The 17,359-nt window shown below is 38.2% G+C and overlaps 1 protein-coding gene across 1 annotated transcript in view; it reads left to right on the plus strand.

Moving 5' to 3' along the window:
- ARHGEF38 (Rho guanine nucleotide exchange factor 38) overlaps nucleotides 1-17,359 on the plus strand; it is a 152,985-nt gene that overhangs the window by 127,481 nt on the left and 8,145 nt on the right. The window contains exons 8-13 of the mRNA XM_068542303.1: nucleotides 4,080-4,184; nucleotides 6,311-6,433; nucleotides 9,207-9,518; nucleotides 14,662-14,805; nucleotides 15,641-15,839; nucleotides 15,984-16,243. Of these exons, the coding sequence (XP_068398404.1) occupies nucleotides 4,080-4,184; nucleotides 6,311-6,433; nucleotides 9,207-9,518; nucleotides 14,662-14,805; nucleotides 15,641-15,839; nucleotides 15,984-16,243 (1,143 nt within the window). The remainder of the gene's footprint in view (nucleotides 1-4,079; nucleotides 4,185-6,310; nucleotides 6,434-9,206; nucleotides 9,519-14,661; nucleotides 14,806-15,640; nucleotides 15,840-15,983; nucleotides 16,244-17,359) is intronic.

The following is a 17,359-nucleotide window of genomic DNA, read 5'->3' on the forward strand; positions in this document are numbered from 1 at the left end:
GCAAAGTTTCTGAAGTCATTCAGATCTGGGTTTGAATCTCACTTCTGCCACTTAACAAATATTTGTCTTTGGGCACATAACTTAAATTCAATGTAATCATCTGTAAATTGGGGTATATAGTAGGACCTAACACATGGAGTGGTTGTGAGGATTCAATGAAATAATGCTTATAAAGAAAGGACTTAACACAGTGTAAGCATTCAATATATTGGCTATCATCATCATCATTATTTTATATTGTATATAAAATATTGTTATTTACCTTTTAATGTGCAGACTTCTTACTTCCCACGTGGATAAAAACTTCTTTATGCATGGTGTATTAATCGTATCTTCTACTTTCTGTATTTTATGATGTTTTGACATCTTAAAAAAGCTTCCTGGCCAAAGAAAGACACCACTTGTAGGGCTAGCCCACTCTTATAGAGGGCAAAGGACTCAGCTGGAATCACTTCTTTCATTTGCAAACCAACCAATCCTGGGTCTATAGCCCCAACCAGCTCCTTATCTAACTCTCACACATGAAGCCAATATTCCCTGCCCTAAATCCTGCCAAGGCCAGGTACCAGGCAACCAGAGACTACCTCCAGAGCCCAAAGCCTGCTGGAATTACTCAAACTGGCTAGTCCTAAACGTTTTACCCTGCCCCAGCTCTTTCTATGGGATTTCTCATAGAAACTCCAATAAAGGCTCTGGCCTTGACTTTTCCCTTGCTCCTTTCTGCCAAATGACCAGAACTTAGTGATTCCCCTGTGGCCCTGCATGACATGCAGTGACCCCCTATCTAGGACCTGTGAGTATAATAAATTTCTTCCAAGCTTCTCTCTTTTCCTCCTGTGGCTGTACTGTCTGTACCATACCATACCCAGTATGGATATTCTTAGAACACATGGCTTGTATGATTCTTGTACTTACTTGTTGATATACTTCTAGGGGCTCACTGGGCCTATTGCATAGAGGAGGTAACTCCAGGCTCCTTTTCTCAATGTAGAACTATAATGTGGGAAGCTTGGGACATTTATTGTGTGTGGTCATAGATCAGGAAAAGGAAAATCCAGACGTTTCAACTAAAGGCTACAGTAATAAAACTGAATTGGGAATTCATTCGAAGAAGAGACTGTAGCCTCCATGGGCATGTGTAAATTTAGTCTAAACAATTCTCCCCTACTCTTTGGGATATTGCTTCTGACCCAAGACAATACTACTGAGGAACAATAGGCAGGTCTTAATTCTGGGCAGGGTCTTGTAGAAGCTGTTACAGTCTTTAATGTACTTATCATCAGCTTCTGATATTTTTCAATTGTGAACTAAAAGTGAGTTGTAGTTAAAGTCGCCTGAAGGGATATTAATTAGATTTTTCCCCTTAATCTTTCGAGAGGATGTCCTGTCAGCAATGAAGCATTTCACTGTTAATCAGAAAATCAGCTGCATAGGCTGGACTGTAGAAAAGATAAATCTCAAATCAGTCAATTTTGCACTTGTCAGCAGCTCAAGTGAAATATTTGGTGGAGTTAGGGTATAAAACTATTACCCAAGAGGAAGATTCTATTCCATTCATCACACATGTATTGAACTCTTACTCGACACTGTTAGAGATTGCAAATGCAGAGAGGTTCTAAATTCAGATGGTTTGGGTTGGAATCCTGGACCTAACTATTAACATGGGTAAGTTTCTTTAACTTTCTATATTAGTTAGGGTAAAGGCCATGCTTCTGTCACAAAGAGATTCCAAAACATAGCAGCTTAAGTCAGATAGTCATTTATTTCTCTCTCTTAAGATAGTTCAGATGGGCTGTGCTGCACAAGATCTTTCAGGAGCCCAGTTTTCCCCAGTTTTGCTCTGCGATGTTCCCTAAACATATGGTCTTCATCTGCCTCACTGAAGCGGGGTCACTGCCATGGCTTCATTCAAAGTCCCAAGGGAAATGTTCTAAGGCTAAGATTCAGAAATGAAACATATCACTTTCACTCACAACTTATTTGCCCAAACCCAGTTACAAAGGCAGAGCCAGCTGCAAGGGAGTCTGGAAAGGGTTGTCTGTAGCAGGACAGCCGTGTCCACCTTAAACTAGAGGTGCAGGTACCATTGGTAGAAGGTCAATAGCAGGAATGTTCACAATCTCTGCCACACCTCCTGGAACTTCTGTTCCTTTATCTCTAAAATGGGATTTATCATAGCATCTAACCCATAGGGTTGTATAAGAATTAAAATGAGAAAATGGAAGACAGGTTTTTAGCACAAGTGTCCAGAACATAGTTAGTGTTTAATAAATGTTAGTGATTATTATATTAAGAAAAAATACTTCATCTCCAATGTTTGCACTCCATCAGTGGAGAAAATTACTTAAATCATTAGTGTTGTAAGAGCACATAGGAGGGTACAATTAATTTTATGGAGTAGAAAGAATAGGAACTAGAGGGAGGATTTGTAGCAGGGGTGACAGCTGAGCAAGTCCTTAAAAAAAAAATAAACAGGATTTTGCAGGGCAGAAAAGGGACAGCAGCATATTCCAACAAAATAAAGCAACAAGAGAAGGCTTGGCAATAAAGAAGTAGAACTAGGCAGTATTTTTCATCGTGTGATCCTTGAACCTCTTACTTTAGCATCATGTGGGTCTCGGCCAAGATATACAAAGTAAAATAGTTGGTCCTTGAAAACCGCTTTTTAAAAACTCTGCCCAGCATATTGTTATATGCCTCAAACTGGGTCAGAGCATAGAGATGCTAAGGCAGAGGGTGATGAATTTTGTGTGGATTACAAAGAACTATGCTGCCTGTTTAATGAAAAGCTTTCTAGATAAATAATGTTAAGGGGTTTTAAACTACTAAAATAAAATGTCACCATTTTCTATGCATTCAGTTCTATGGTCAACCACCTTAAATTAACAAATGTAGGAACTGAGAACACCTACAGTTATTACCCAGTACCAAACTGAAGAATACACAATATATTCCACAAAACAGATGTGTGTTCACACAGATTTTGCCAACACAAAGCTGGTTCTGATATTTTGTAGCCTTTTTGAACACCAAGAAATACCTCTCATCATTGATAGAATAATGTGTCTTCCTAGAAGTTGCCACAAGCATATAAAAAAAGCATATTTTTCTGAATGCTAGTAGGTATACATGTAAGATAACAAAAAAATAACTGAACACATGTGATCACTATCTTAACTCTGCAGAGTTTTCCTAACAGAAGAACGGTTTTTGTTAAGATTTTTCATCATCTTTCAAATTTGAGTTGATAAAGAATTATCATATTTCTTTAGCCAAGACCCTAAGAATATTTTCTAAATAACCACTGTGAAATAAATTGGGATGAGTCATATCAGCAAAACAATAAATTCTAATCAATAGATCAAATTTTTATTTTAATTTAATTTTTCATTTTAATTTTATTAATTATTTTATAGAGCCACAAATGCAGTGTCATTTGAGTACACACATAATACATGCTATTAAAAACTGCAGAGAAAAGTTTTACATCCCACAGCTACCGTGACATAGGTGAAGCAATGTGAAAACTGAACAGCAAATTAAGCGGCACCATGAGGTTTTGTTACACTATTTGAACATCAGTTGTGCCATGTGCTGGACACAGAAAGTTCTGTGTTAAGACAGTCAGCGTAAGACATAGAGAATGGACTTGGGGACACAGGGAAGGGGGAAGGGTAAGCTGGGTTGAAGTGAGAGAGTGGCATGGACAGATATACACTACCAAATGTAAAATAGATAGCTAGTGGGAAGCAGCTGCAGAGCACAGGGAGATCAGCTCAGTGCTTTGTGACCACCTAGAGGGGTGGGATAGGGAGGGTGGGAGGGAGACTCAAGAGGGAAGAGATATGGGGATATATGTGTATGTATAGCTGATTCACTCTGTTATAAAGCAGAAACTTAACACACCATTGTAAAACAATTATACTCCAATAAAGATGTTAAAAAAAGAGAACGTAGCATGAAACGTTTTCATCTCAGCAAGGAGTTTTTGTAATGTGCTGGGCCAGTACGGTTTGTGATTTTTTTAAGTACCAGATTCCTCTGAGTTATAAAAATAAATAATTTCATCTATATTTTAGGTGAAAGACAATACCTTTAATAGAGAAGAAAAACTATTTAGATCTTTAGAAAAGACTGTGCGGCACTGTGTGAAGAACATTTCATTCTGTCTTCAACACGTACAGGTGGGTAAGGCACAACCGTTTTCAATGTTTCCACAAAAAGGTCTTGAGGTCTCTGGTTATTATGAAGAGTAAATGTGACTGTTCATCAGTTATATGATGACGCTTATTGTATCAAGTTTGGGAGGCTGCAAGCTGCTGGTGAAGGAAGCCAATATAAAGACTTGGGTTTTGCTCTTTGTTCCCTTACCTCTTCCATCTTTCCCCCAATCCAAATTGCCATATGGTGGGGCATTTGTTCATATGATTGCCACGTAGGGCTGGACCATCAGCATGTTTTCTCTATAAAAGAGATGAGTTAATTAACACAAAATGGCAGACAAGGCAGAAATATGATTTGTTTGATTATACTAACATATCTCTTTCCAGTACCTGAAACACCTATTTGCAAATTTAAGAGTAGACCTGAAAGAAAAAAGAAAATCAAAAGGAGACATAACATAAAATTAGAGGAGTTAAAAAGTAAAAAGTGCATAATATAAATGCCCTAAAACCCACAAAAACCCGCATGTGCATCTTAAATTTAGCTGTAGGCTACCTAGCAGCCAACCCAAAAAGGGGTATATGATCACACAATTCTAAGACAAACCAAACACCTCTATTTATTTTATAACCAGTGTTTTGTAATGCCCCCTTTACAGTTCTGAATGAAATTCATAGATAAGTTAACCTTAGGTAGGTAGGTATACATAAAAGAAAATCAATATCAAGGAAAACATGTTCTAACAAAATATTGTAAACTACAATATGCAAATATCCCCACACAATCAGAGTAGAAGACAAAAACACCTCCACAAATTTCCAGTCCCCTAGGTTTTCCTGCCCGTGTTGAGAATCACTGACTTCTTAGACAAACCAGCTGGAGTACAGTATAATTATATTCAGTAGAAAGACCAGTCAGGAGTTTCTTCTGATGGATCTCATAAAGGAGACATAGTGTCCTTAACAACATCCTGACAATGGTCACGACTATGAGACATGGAAAGTGAGTAGAATTACATGTAAGTTAGTTAATAAATTGTTCCTTTCTATTTTCCAGTTTTTCTCTTGGATGTCTGTTTTGGAAGATGTTTGCATTCTTTGATAGACTATCACACCAACAGAAGATTAAGTTGACAGGCATAGTGATTTGGAGACAAGGTTCTATGTCACATAACCAACAAGCCACATTCTTTTCTTATTTATTAACTGATGCAAAGGCTGATTTTGCAGTCAGGTTTGCTAATCTCTTCCTAAAGCACTGCCTTCTGTAAAAGGAAAACCAAAACATAGCTATAACATGCAGAGGGCAGTGAGAACCCTGTCCCTGATACACTTTTCAGGGAGTCAGTGCCTCTTGGGAATATCTACAGAAAAGTCTTCCATTTCCACTAATTGATTCAGAAAAAGTATGAGCATGTTCTCTTAAAGAGAAGATTAAATTCACTAAAGACAACTAAAGACATAAATCAAAGAAGAGTGATTTTTAAAATAAGAGATCTGTAAGAATTGAATGATGAAGAATGGCCAAAGAGGGAATTTAAGATGGACTCCACTTAATAAAAGAGGGTGTCAAGGGACAGGACAGGAATTAAGACGCAGACGTAGAGAATAGACTTGAGGACACGGGGAGGGGGAAGGGTAAGCTGGGATGAAGTGAGAGAGTATCATTGACATATATACACTACCAAATGTAAAATAGATAGCTAGTGGGAAGCAGCCGCATAGCACAGGGAGATCAGCTCCGTGTTTTGTGACCACCTAGAGGGGTGGGATAGGGAGGGGGGAGGGAGACTCAAGAGGTAGGGGATATGGGGATATATGTATACATATAGCTGATTCACTTTGTTATACAGCAGAAACTAACACACCATTGTAAAGCAATTATACTCCAATAAAGATGTTAAAAAAAAAAAAAAGAGGATGTCATACCTACAGAGCAGTATGAGAAAGTGACATGGGGGAAAAGTAAGGAAATAGATCGTTATAGGTAACCTGATTGTACAAAGTGTTCATAAAATTTTTTCCTTCCTTTTTTTCTTTTTCTCTCAGTGGTAATAGTTATGTTGATGAAGTGCACTTCTGGGATACATTTAATTGTACTCACTTCAGAACTTTGCCCTTTTGGTAACTTTGTTCTTGGGTTTCAGGATGCCATACCTTTAGCTCTGCAGAGTGTAATGGAGCTCCAAGAGATTTCACACAACAAAGATGAGGAGGAGAGGGGCTATTCAGAGGCTCCAAGTAATGCCCCAAATCCCTCTGATGACTTTGTAAGTTATTTATACCCGCAGATGAATGTAAATGAAATAGTAGGGTTAAGAGAAAAGCTGCTTTTCATTTACTGTTTTGGAGTTAAAAATAAAACATGCACTAAAGCAAATACTAATGTTAAAATCAGTAGATTTAAACAGGAGATTTTTTTATCACTAAATATTTTGAAATGGATTAGTGAGGCTTTTACTATAATCAAAATTTAAGAGGGCTCCAGACTGTGTTTCTAGGGTAGTCAGTGTCTGTGCAACTTTTAAAATCAATATTTAGTTTAAGTCTGCATACGGTGTATCAGGGATTTATTAAGTTAGAAAGATGTGATTTTCTTAGAAGAGTCTCTGGAAATACCTAGAGTTTTTACATGAGGAGCAAAGATACTTTCTGAGGATGTGACTTTTATTAACATATTATTCACTGGAAAGTAAGGCCTTCCTATTCAGAAAGTGCTTTATTTGAGTCATATATTATGTCTTCTGTTCTGTGGTAAAATATTTGTTTTCTGAGAGTTCTGTAAAATATACAGAATCATAAAACATAGATTGGGAATCATTAAAAACATGCTTGAGCCAAGAAAGTATTTGGGTGGCAAACCAGTCCGAGTAATACTAATTTAAATTTAGTATCTTGTGTTCCACAGGTATTATTATTTCATAGTAGTATTTCAAGTATTATATAAAAGATATAATAGACTCCATCATCTTGAAGATCCTTGAAACTGGCATTTTTGTAATGGTATTATTGGCATTTGGGGTCAGACAAATCTTCATTGAGTGACCCTTGTGTTGGAGGACGTTTAGCTTTCCTACCAGGCTCTAAATCCCAGTAACGTCCCCCATCTCATATTTCCGAATCCTGGGAAGGGATACTGCGACAGTGCCCACTCCAGTAGAAATATACCCAGAAGCATCTAGCTTTCCTGGCACTGGGGAACGGAAAGTCACGATTACATCTGGACTAACATGGTAGATTAGATGGATGAGAGGGAGGAAGGGAGAGAGAGAAAGGAGAAAGTCAGTTTTTACAACATGTTAAATAGAAAAAGTGTGCCTAGTTCTTTATATGTTTTCTGGGCTTAATTACAGTAAGCACATTTTAGAAAAGTCCTTAAGGGTTTGCTTTCTAGCTTAATTCTGACATTAGTTAAGGTAATAACTATTTCTTGAACACCATGAAGAATATGGTATATAGCTTCTCCTTCATCAAGCATGCCCCAGAACTTGACAGAATGAAGAAAGGTGTCCTTCCCTACCTTGCATAAAACCACAGGATGATAAATTATGCTAAATTAGAATAATTATCAGAAAGCTCAATATAAAAGTACCTTTTTATGATAAGGTATATTGAATTATTTTTAAAAATCAAATATTAAGAGCTCGAATCTATCTAAAGGCAGAGCAATTATTTTTATCTAATCATGAGAGGTACCTATCTACACATTTTGTATAGCACAGAATATTAGAATAAAATCCAATTCTTATTCGTTCCAACCATAATTCCCAGGTACAGATGAACTGGTTCATGTCTGTGGGTCATAGGACTTATATATTGTAATTATATTGTAATTTTGTAATTAGATTACCTGTAGAATTCAAGTATGTCACAAACACAGTAATTTATCCCAGAACAGTAAACAGATTCCTTGCTTAGTTGAAGGACTCATTAAATAGTCTGCAGGTATATAATGATTATTTTATAAGCTAGACATCAAATTTAATCTGTGTTGACTATTGCTGGTGCCAATAAGAGATTGGTCTCCCTCCTCTTCTAGATTTCCCATGAGTTCAGACAAAGTTACTAGAGGTCACTTAATTAATACAAGCTGCTGCTCAGATGCTGATTCCCTAGAACATCTTTCAGGGTACAAAAGAGAAAACTACTTCCAAATTGCCATAACATAATCATGACACCCAAGCATATATGATAAATTTGGGCAGTCAGCAAATGTAAGATACTAGTATACTTCAGAATAGAGGGGAGGAAAGAGAAATAGAAGAAATTAAATCTAGGGTGCTCAGTTGCTGGCATGGAGTTAGGCATTAATACAATGTTCATTTTCAATGACTCAGACCTAAAAATATAACAATTTAGGACACAGAATCAGCATCAGCTTAATCCTTCAAAGTATTTAAAGAGGAAGCAATAACTCTCTGGTCATTTCTATAACAGGAACAAAATACCCGTAATAAGGGGGGACTATCTGTATAGGGGATAGGAGTCCACTACCAAAATCAGCCACCAGGGTAGCCAGGGAATTGGGGTAGATGTGGGAGGAATAAGATACAGCCTCTCCTAAGACCAATTGTCTTCCTTTTGTTACTAGCAAAGGAAGGGAATGATATGTGAATAACTTACGCAGTCTTGGTAGTCAAAGGTGGAGATTACCCCCTAGCCCATGTTCTGGAGAAGCTCCAGTTGGCTCTGGGATTAGAAAGAAGGGGAAGGGGAAAGTGTTGAGGGACGTGACCCCACTGACAAAACCAACGGCTGTAGAGAGAAGGGTGGAGCATAGTTTGGGTGTGCAGGTTTCAACTCTTGTATTCTTCTTCCTGTTCACTCTTGAGGTTCAACGTTAGAGTCTAGAGTTGCTGTTTTAAGTCCTTGAACAGGTTTAGCTAGACAAAAAAATGATCCCATGCTCTTTCAACTTGTCTAGATACTTTCCTGCCTTCCTTTGTGTTCCTGCAGGGAGGAAGGAAGCCTACTGATAACCACTCCAGACGTGGTATTGGGTGTTCCTCCTTCTGTGATGGGATTGTTTTGCTCTTTTGGCAGGCAGCTCATTTACAGAAGCTTGTCCTGATGCCCCTGTCAGCCCTGCGGTCCCTATTCCCAGGGCCCCAGAAGCTAATCCAGAAACGCTATGACAAACTTCTGGACTACAACAGCCACCTGCAGCGGGTGGCGGTGGATGAGTCGGACTTGGCCAAAAGGGAATATGAGGCCCTCAACGCCCAGCTTGTGCAAGAGCTCCAGGTGTTCAACCGGGCCGCGCGGAAGATTCTGTTGAACTGCCTGTGCAGTTTCATCACCCTCCTCAGGGACCTGATGCTCGTGGCCCAGAGGGTTTATTCCACGGTGGTGCCGGTAAGCGCAGCGCCCGCACTTGGCTACCTTGGCCTACGGAATCTGTCAGAAAGCACACCGTGCAAAGCAGCCTGTTCATAGCGTGCCCGAGTGTGGTGCATGCGTGTGGTTTCTATGTTAGCTGAAGCCAGTCAGAGAATGTTCTGGTCCTCATCCCTCTTCTCCACAGGAAGGTGAAATCAATTTTCCTAGTGCTGCTGTGCTGTGACTTATACACTTGGAGCTCTTTTTGGAAATTCCTTTTCAAACACCAAACATCTTTCAGCTTTGCTCCCCTCACTGAGGGAACCAATGTAGCTCCATCTGCCTGATGCTATGTTGAAGCTTATCAACTTATATTTTGTATTCTCTTCCCATTCAACCGTTTTTAAATGTTAACCATGACTGAGACGTGGATCCAAAAATAAGGCCATCTCAGTGTAATGACAGAAATAGGATATCAGTCAAACCAGTCTTTGTTTTGCTTTTGTTTTCCTCCAAGGAAGAGAAGCCTGATGTGCGTGTGGAAAAAAAAAAAAAAAAGAAATATATATATATGTATAAATATATGTATATATCTTAGCTTTCCATTAGGGTATGATTTTAGAACTATTTTCTTTTTTTTTTAAAGATTTATTTTTTATTTATTTATTTATTTATTTTTTGGCTGCCTTGGGTCTTAGTTGCAGTACACGGGATCTTCGTTGAGGCATGCAGGATCTTTTGCTGCAGCGCGTGGGCTCTTTGTTGTGGTGCGCGGGCTTCTCTCTAGCTGTGACGTGCAGGTTTTCTCTTCTGTAGTTGTGGCACGTGGGCTCTGTAGTTTGTGGTACGTGGGCTCTCTCGCTGAGGCACCCAGAGCTCAGTAGTTGTGGCGCGCGGGCTTAGTTGCCCTGCGGCATGTGGGATCTTAGTTCCCTGACCAGGGATTGAAACTGCATCCCCTGCATTGTAAGGCGGATTCTTTACCAGGGAAGTCCTTATAATTATTTTCTGAAGAGGAAGAAAGATATTTACAACCTAATATCAATTTTTTAAAAATCAGCTTTGTTTCTTGGCCCTTCATTTCAAGTGTATTACTTATCATTCAGCTCGTGTGATATTTAATGGACAACATTTGGAGGAAAATTAATTGTCCCTACTTTACTTTTTATTGTATATTTAATTAACTTTTAACTTATCCTCTGAATTAAATTAAGTTGAATAAAGAGGTGCTACATTTACTTGGCTCAAAAGGAAGAACTATATAAAAATAAGTAAGCAGTCCCATACTCATTGTCTCCAAACCACTCCAACTCTTGCTCTCACCCCCACTGATATTAGTTCATTTTTATATACTTAGAGTTTCTTTGTGCCATTAAACGTAAATGCAAATATATATTTTTATTTCCTACACAAACTAGCAAAGTATAGTACCATTCTGCAACTTGCTTTTAACATCCATGTCAGTACATAGAGAGCTTCCTCATTTCTTTTACAGCTGTATATTAGTCCACTACATAGTTGTACAATAGTGTGTAATCAGCCTCCTATTTTTTTGGTAACAACTTTATTGAGATATAATTCACATACTATACACTCCACCCATTTAAAATGTACAACTCAATGGTTTCTGTATATTCGTAAGAGTTGTGAAACCCATCACCACAATCAATTTTTAGAATATTGTCATCACCCCCAAAAGAAACTCTGTACCATTAGCAGTGACTCCACATTTCCCCCTAACCTCCCCAGTCCCAGACAACCACCAATCTACTTTCTGTCTCTACATATATGCTTATTCTGGACATGTGGCATAAATAGAATTATACAACATGTGGTTCTTTGTGAGTGTCTTCTTTCACTTAGCATAATGTTTTCAAGTTCCATCCATGTTGCAGTGTGTTTCAGAACTTAATTCTTTTTATTGCCAAATAATATTACATTGTATGGATATGTCACATTTTATTTGTCCATTCATCAGTTGATGAACATTTAGGTTATTTCCACTTTTTGGCTATTATGAACAATGCTGCTATGAACATTCAAGTTCTTAGTGGATGTATGTTTCCATTTCTCTTGGGTATATGCCTAGGAGTGGAATTGCTGGATCATATGGTAACTCTATGTTAACCTTTTGAATAACAGCCAGTCTGTTTTTCAAAGTGGCTGCACTATTTTACATTCTCAACAGCAATGATTGAGGGTTCCAATTTCCTCACATCTGTCTTTTTTATTATGGCTATCTTAGTGGGTATGAAGTGATATCTCATGTGGTTTTGATTTGCATTTCTCTGATCAATCCCCTATTTTTAAACTTTTAAAGTTGAAGTGTAACTTAAAAGATTATATACAGTAAAATAAAAGAAGGAGCCTTAAAACACCCAGTCTTCAAAGGGACAAGGGGAAGGAGTAGCTATAGGAATGTGTAGAGAGAGCTAAGTGGAAATGTTTACCTGACAGGATCTGTGACTATCAGTCAATACTACAGAAAGCAATAAATACTAAGGAAATTTATTGGGAAATAAATATCCTTATCTCACTTTCCTCCCTTATTCTGATTTCCTATGGGTGCTTCTCATTGCAAGAACCCATCTGGAAACCAGAGTGCAAGGAAGCTGTTGATACATTCTATACTGGTCAGCCTTCCAGAGCACAGAGTAGGATGGAAATGGAAGAAGAATAAATTTGAAAAAACAAACAAAATACATTCAGCACACAAAGTGAATGCTGGTTAGAGTTCAGCAATACAACTCTATGATTACTTTTTCTTTTATGTATAGCTTTTTTGTTTTTCTTAAATAATTGTGTTTGTCTTTTATCAGCTTAATTTTCATTTGCCTAACTTTATCTGCCAGTTAGACTGGATCACTTCTTAAGACATTCAGATGTGTGATATATTCTATTAATTGTGTCTTCTTGCAGAAATCTCTCAGAGAACTGGTTATGCTTTTTATCTCATAATTAACTGTAATCCTGGGATTACACTTCATCATCATTCTGGGGAATCCCTTTACCTCTCTTCTGTGTGGGATCTTACATTTCCTTATCCCATGTTGACCTTCTTGCTTTCTGCCTTTATTTGGGGGAGCAAATTTTTGAGTAGTTTCTTAAGAAAGGAAAATTGGGAGGTTAATATTTTGACACCTCAAATATCAGAAAATGTCTTTATACTATCATCATATTTAATTGATAGTTTGGCTGGGTGTAAAATTTTAAGCTGTTCTTCCTGAATTTGAAAGCATTCCATTATTCCATTGTCTTCTAGCTTCCACTGTTTCTGTTGAGAACTCTGGGTGCATTTTGGTTCTTGATTCTTTGTATGCACTTTCCCCACCCTATCCGATTCTAAAAGCTTATGGAATTTTCTTATTGTCTTCATCAGTCTGAAATTTAATGATGATGAAACTTGGTGTGTCAGATGCTTTGTGGGATCCTTTCAACCTGAAAATTTATGTCTTCCGCTTCTAGAAACTTTGAACATTTCATTGATGATTTTTCTCTCTTCCCTTTCTCTTTTCTCTCTTTCTGAAATTCCTGGTTGTTCCTCTAATCTTGTATCTTTTTCCACTTATTTTCTATCTCTTTATTGCTTTGCTCTACTTCCTAAGAAAATTTCCTACTTAATCTTCAAACCCATCTTTTGATGTATTCTTATTTCTCTTCCCATGATTTCAATTTTTGAAGGTTCTTTTTGGCTTTCTTAAGATGAAAACAGGTTGCTTTTATTTTTATAAGACTCTTTCTTTCTTGTTATAGTTATGCCTTAGATGTCTGATATACTTGATCATTCACCACTGATAAAGAGTTGAGGACTAATTGGCAGCATTGAGCACCTAGATAGGCATTGAAAACTCTAAGCATCCACTACTGTGTAGAGCAATTTGACTGCAATTTCATTTGGGAACTCCTGATGATAGCACCATTAGGTCTTTCCTCTTAGGCTGGTCAGAGTCTCCAGAGATGTCCCTTCAAGTTTTCTGCCTAAAGGGTAATGGTTGACTGCTAGGCCTGGTTGGCAGGGTCTCTGGGTCCAGTCTATATCCACTCACTTAATTACCCTCTTTCTAACGTGGGTCCCCCACCATTATCTGTGCCTAGTGTCCCCAGTCTAGATACTCTCTGTTTTACCATTTGCAGAAAAGAAAAGTTCATCTTCTGCTAAGGTAGGGAAGAAGCAATCACCAAGATTCACTGAAATGGAGAAAGAATCTGGGGATACAACTGCTTCAAAACAATTCCAGTTGTCTATATCTGCATAACAAATTACACCAAACATGGTGGTACGAAACAACCAATAGTCATTTCTTACTATTGTTTCTCATAGTTCTGGGGTTCACTGGGATCAGGTAATCATTCTCAGTGTCTCAGTCAGATAATAGCTGAGGCTGAAGTCGTCACAAAGACTTTCTCAGGCCTCTAAGATTGGTGGTGGGAAGATGACAGAAGACTCAAACAGCTGGGGACTGGAATAGCTGGGGCCCCACAGACACCCACCCATCCCACTGCCACCCCTACCACTCCCCGCTCCATCTTTCAACATGGTCTTTTGATGTGGTGGACACAGTGCAACTGGACTTCTTCCATAGCAACTAAAGTCTCCCTAAGGTGACTGTCCCAAGAGAAACCAGCAGAAACTGCATGATCATTTTTAGCCTAATCTTGAAAGTCAAACAGCATCACTTCCATTATTCTATTTATTTCAACATTCTATTCATTGAGGCAATCATAAAGTCCCACCCAATTTTGAGGGAAGGGGACATTGACTCCACCTCTTGATGGGAAACATATCAAAGAATTTGCTTATTTGTTTTAACCACCACAGGATCTTAACCAATGTTTCTTGTTTTAGCCTTTTTCTCCTTCCTACTGTACCACCCCACCACATTGGAGGGGACTACTGCCATCAATTACTGAGTCTTTCTTCCAAAAATTTTATTGCTATTGTAATTTTTTCTCTTCTGTTTCCTTTTATTTAGGCTTGAACTTAAAAAAAAATCCTTGTCATTTTTGTGGGGTTTCTGGAGACAACAAATTAGATGGTTTTGATATAGGAGTTTTAATGTTGCCCTAATTTTTCTCTGTGGAATATGGTATACTTTTTCACTGTTCATCACAGATCTACTAAATTCAATACCTAATATGGTTAAGTATTTGTCTGGGAACGTCATATTTCTACCTACAGGTACCACTGCTGGCTTCAAGCATCTCTGAAATTCAGAATCGAGTGCTAGAAGAGGTTCAAAATCTGAATTTTGTGAAGGATAACAGTGCTACATTTATTGAGAGGAAACTTAGTTTTGAAAAGAAGAAGACTGTGCAAATTCTGGTGAGTTTGGTAGCATTCAATAACAATGATGACTATCACTTTTTTGCCTTGATCAAATCATAATATATTATTTTCCAAATCATTTATGTCATTCTAATATCCTATAGTTTACCTACTTATTATATGTAGAATTTCTTGTCTATTTCTAGCCTCTATACTATGAACTGCATAAGGTCATAGATTTTTTATCTGTTTTGTACATGATGTGTACAAAACAAGTGCCTAAATGGTGCCTAACACAAGGTAGGCACTCTATAAATATCTGTTGGATGAGTGAACAGAATTTTATAGAGCAAAATCATTACAGTTCAAACCTTTCATTTTTCTCAATAAGGAATCCCAGTTTGCAAAGATGAAGTGGCTTTCTCAAAGTCACTTAGTGGCAGAGCTGGGACAGGGGCCAAGCCTCTTGACTCCTGCCTAATTTACTGATATTATCTCCCGGAAAAATACATGCACATGTACAATTTACTTAATTAAATATTATTTATCAAGTGCGTAATACACAAGTGATTGCCTACAGCATGGCAAAGAATTAAAAAATTGTTCAACATCGAAGAAGGATTAGAACCTCTGCCTTCGTATTCTCAGCCGAATTTTCTTTTTTCTCTACAACACTGCCCTCATGTGCTAACTAGAGAATCTTTCCCTGCATAACTCAGCTAAATACTTTCACATAATAACCTGATCTATGCCTCAACATTGAAATAATCCTTAATCAATGTATGGCTTCAACATTTAAAAAATCTCCAGAGAAGAAATATCTACCAATATTTATCTGTGTGGATTTTATTATACATCTATCTGAACCAAAATCTCTCCTTACTTCTCTCAGCCGGAAGTGCCACGTCAGAATGACACTCACCGCTGCAAACTTCTATCCACGTACAGTACAGAGGAACTCTACCAAGCTAAGCGCAAGTGCAACGCTACACAAGAATATGACATCAGTCTTCTGGAAGGGGAGTTGGTGGCTGTGATGGAACAGAAGGATCCGTTGGGGAGTACCAGCAGGTGGCTTGTTGACACAGGAAGTAAGTTTTTTGCATAAGAAGCAAAGAACTTCCACCTCTCTTCTAGTTGAGATTTTCCCAGGGGGCCTCTGTGTCCTTCTCTAAATGCAACTGTTTGGAAAGAGTTATAAATAACCATGTTTCTTCTTTCTATTTCCTATCCAGTTATAAAAGGATATGTATATTCCTCCTTCCTAAAACCCTACACTCCAGCAAAAGTGCAGAAGGTGGACGCCGAGAACAGGTTCTGTGATGATGATTTTGATAACATCAGCCTCTTTGTGTCTTCACGACCAGCCAGTGACAGTGTCACAGGCACCCCAGAAAGTAGCATAAGTGCTAGCAGCTCATCTCTTAGTGGAACATGTGGGAAGTCTGAAACAAACGGTACTGATGTTGACAGTTTTCAAGAGGTAGATGAACAGGTAAGAATTTGAACCTGATGTAAAGACGCTTGGCTGTTGGAATCAGGAGAGATGTTCTGTCTTACTGTGAGACCTGGTGGAAGCGTCAGCTTCCTCTGTAGCACTTCTCTCTAGCACTTCCTCTCTGTACACTTTCTTGCAAGGAATTTAATTCTCTGAGCCTGTTTCCTCAAATGAAGAAAAGAGGACAACAATTCCTACTTTGCAGAGTTGATATGTGGATATTAGAGATATTAGATATTAGAGATATTAGAGATAATTTTATATGTAAAGTACCCAGCACAGAGTAGGCACTGAATAAATAGTAGCTGTTACTACTTAGAGTGAAGTGAAGATGGTCTCTTTATACTTCCCCCATGAGAGGAAAATAGCTCAATACTGAACAGATCACCGCCATCAGTAGGATGTGGAAAATTGACCATAGTTCCTCTGAGAGCAGTATCTTCATTGCGCTATCTATGAATCAGTCATTTTTAATCTCTTGCATGATGACATATACTATTGATATATACTGAAACTTTTAAAAGCTACCTTTCCCTCACTTAACCAGTGCAAAGGCTATTGGCATAACCCTTTCCCAAAATGGTAAGTTAACTATAATGTAGGGTTCCTTTTTGCTACCTCAGAAAGTTTCAATATATTTAACTGTTAATCCCCAAGTGGTGACCAACTAACTGGTTCCTTTTTTAAATTTGCTTTTTTTCTTTAGTGGCTTTTTTTTTTTTGTCTGTATTGGGTCTTCGTTGCTGCGCATGGGCTTTCTCTAGTTGTGGTGAGCAGGGGCTACTCTTCGTTGTGGTGTGAAGGCTTCTTATTGCGGGGGCTTGTTGCGGAGCACAGGCTCTAGATGCGCGGGCTTCAGTAGTTGTGGTACATGGACTCAGTAGTTGTGGCTCGTGGGCTCTAGAGCACAGGCTTAGTAGTTGTGGTGTAAGGGCCTGTGGGATCTTCCAGGGCTTGAACCCGTGTCCCCTGCATTGGCAGGCAGATTCTTAACCACTGAGCTAACAGGGAAGCCCCTAGTGGCTTTTTATTAATTAATTTTAACTTCTTTTTAAAAAATAAGGTTAATACATGTTCTTTGTGGAAAGTTGAAATAGTAGAAAGATATACGTA

Source organism: Eschrichtius robustus, chromosome 4 (genome assembly GCF_028021215.1).
Source record: "Eschrichtius robustus isolate mEscRob2 chromosome 4, mEscRob2.pri, whole genome shotgun sequence".
Classification (NCBI taxonomy): Eukaryota; Metazoa; Chordata; class Mammalia; order Artiodactyla; family Eschrichtiidae; genus Eschrichtius; species Eschrichtius robustus.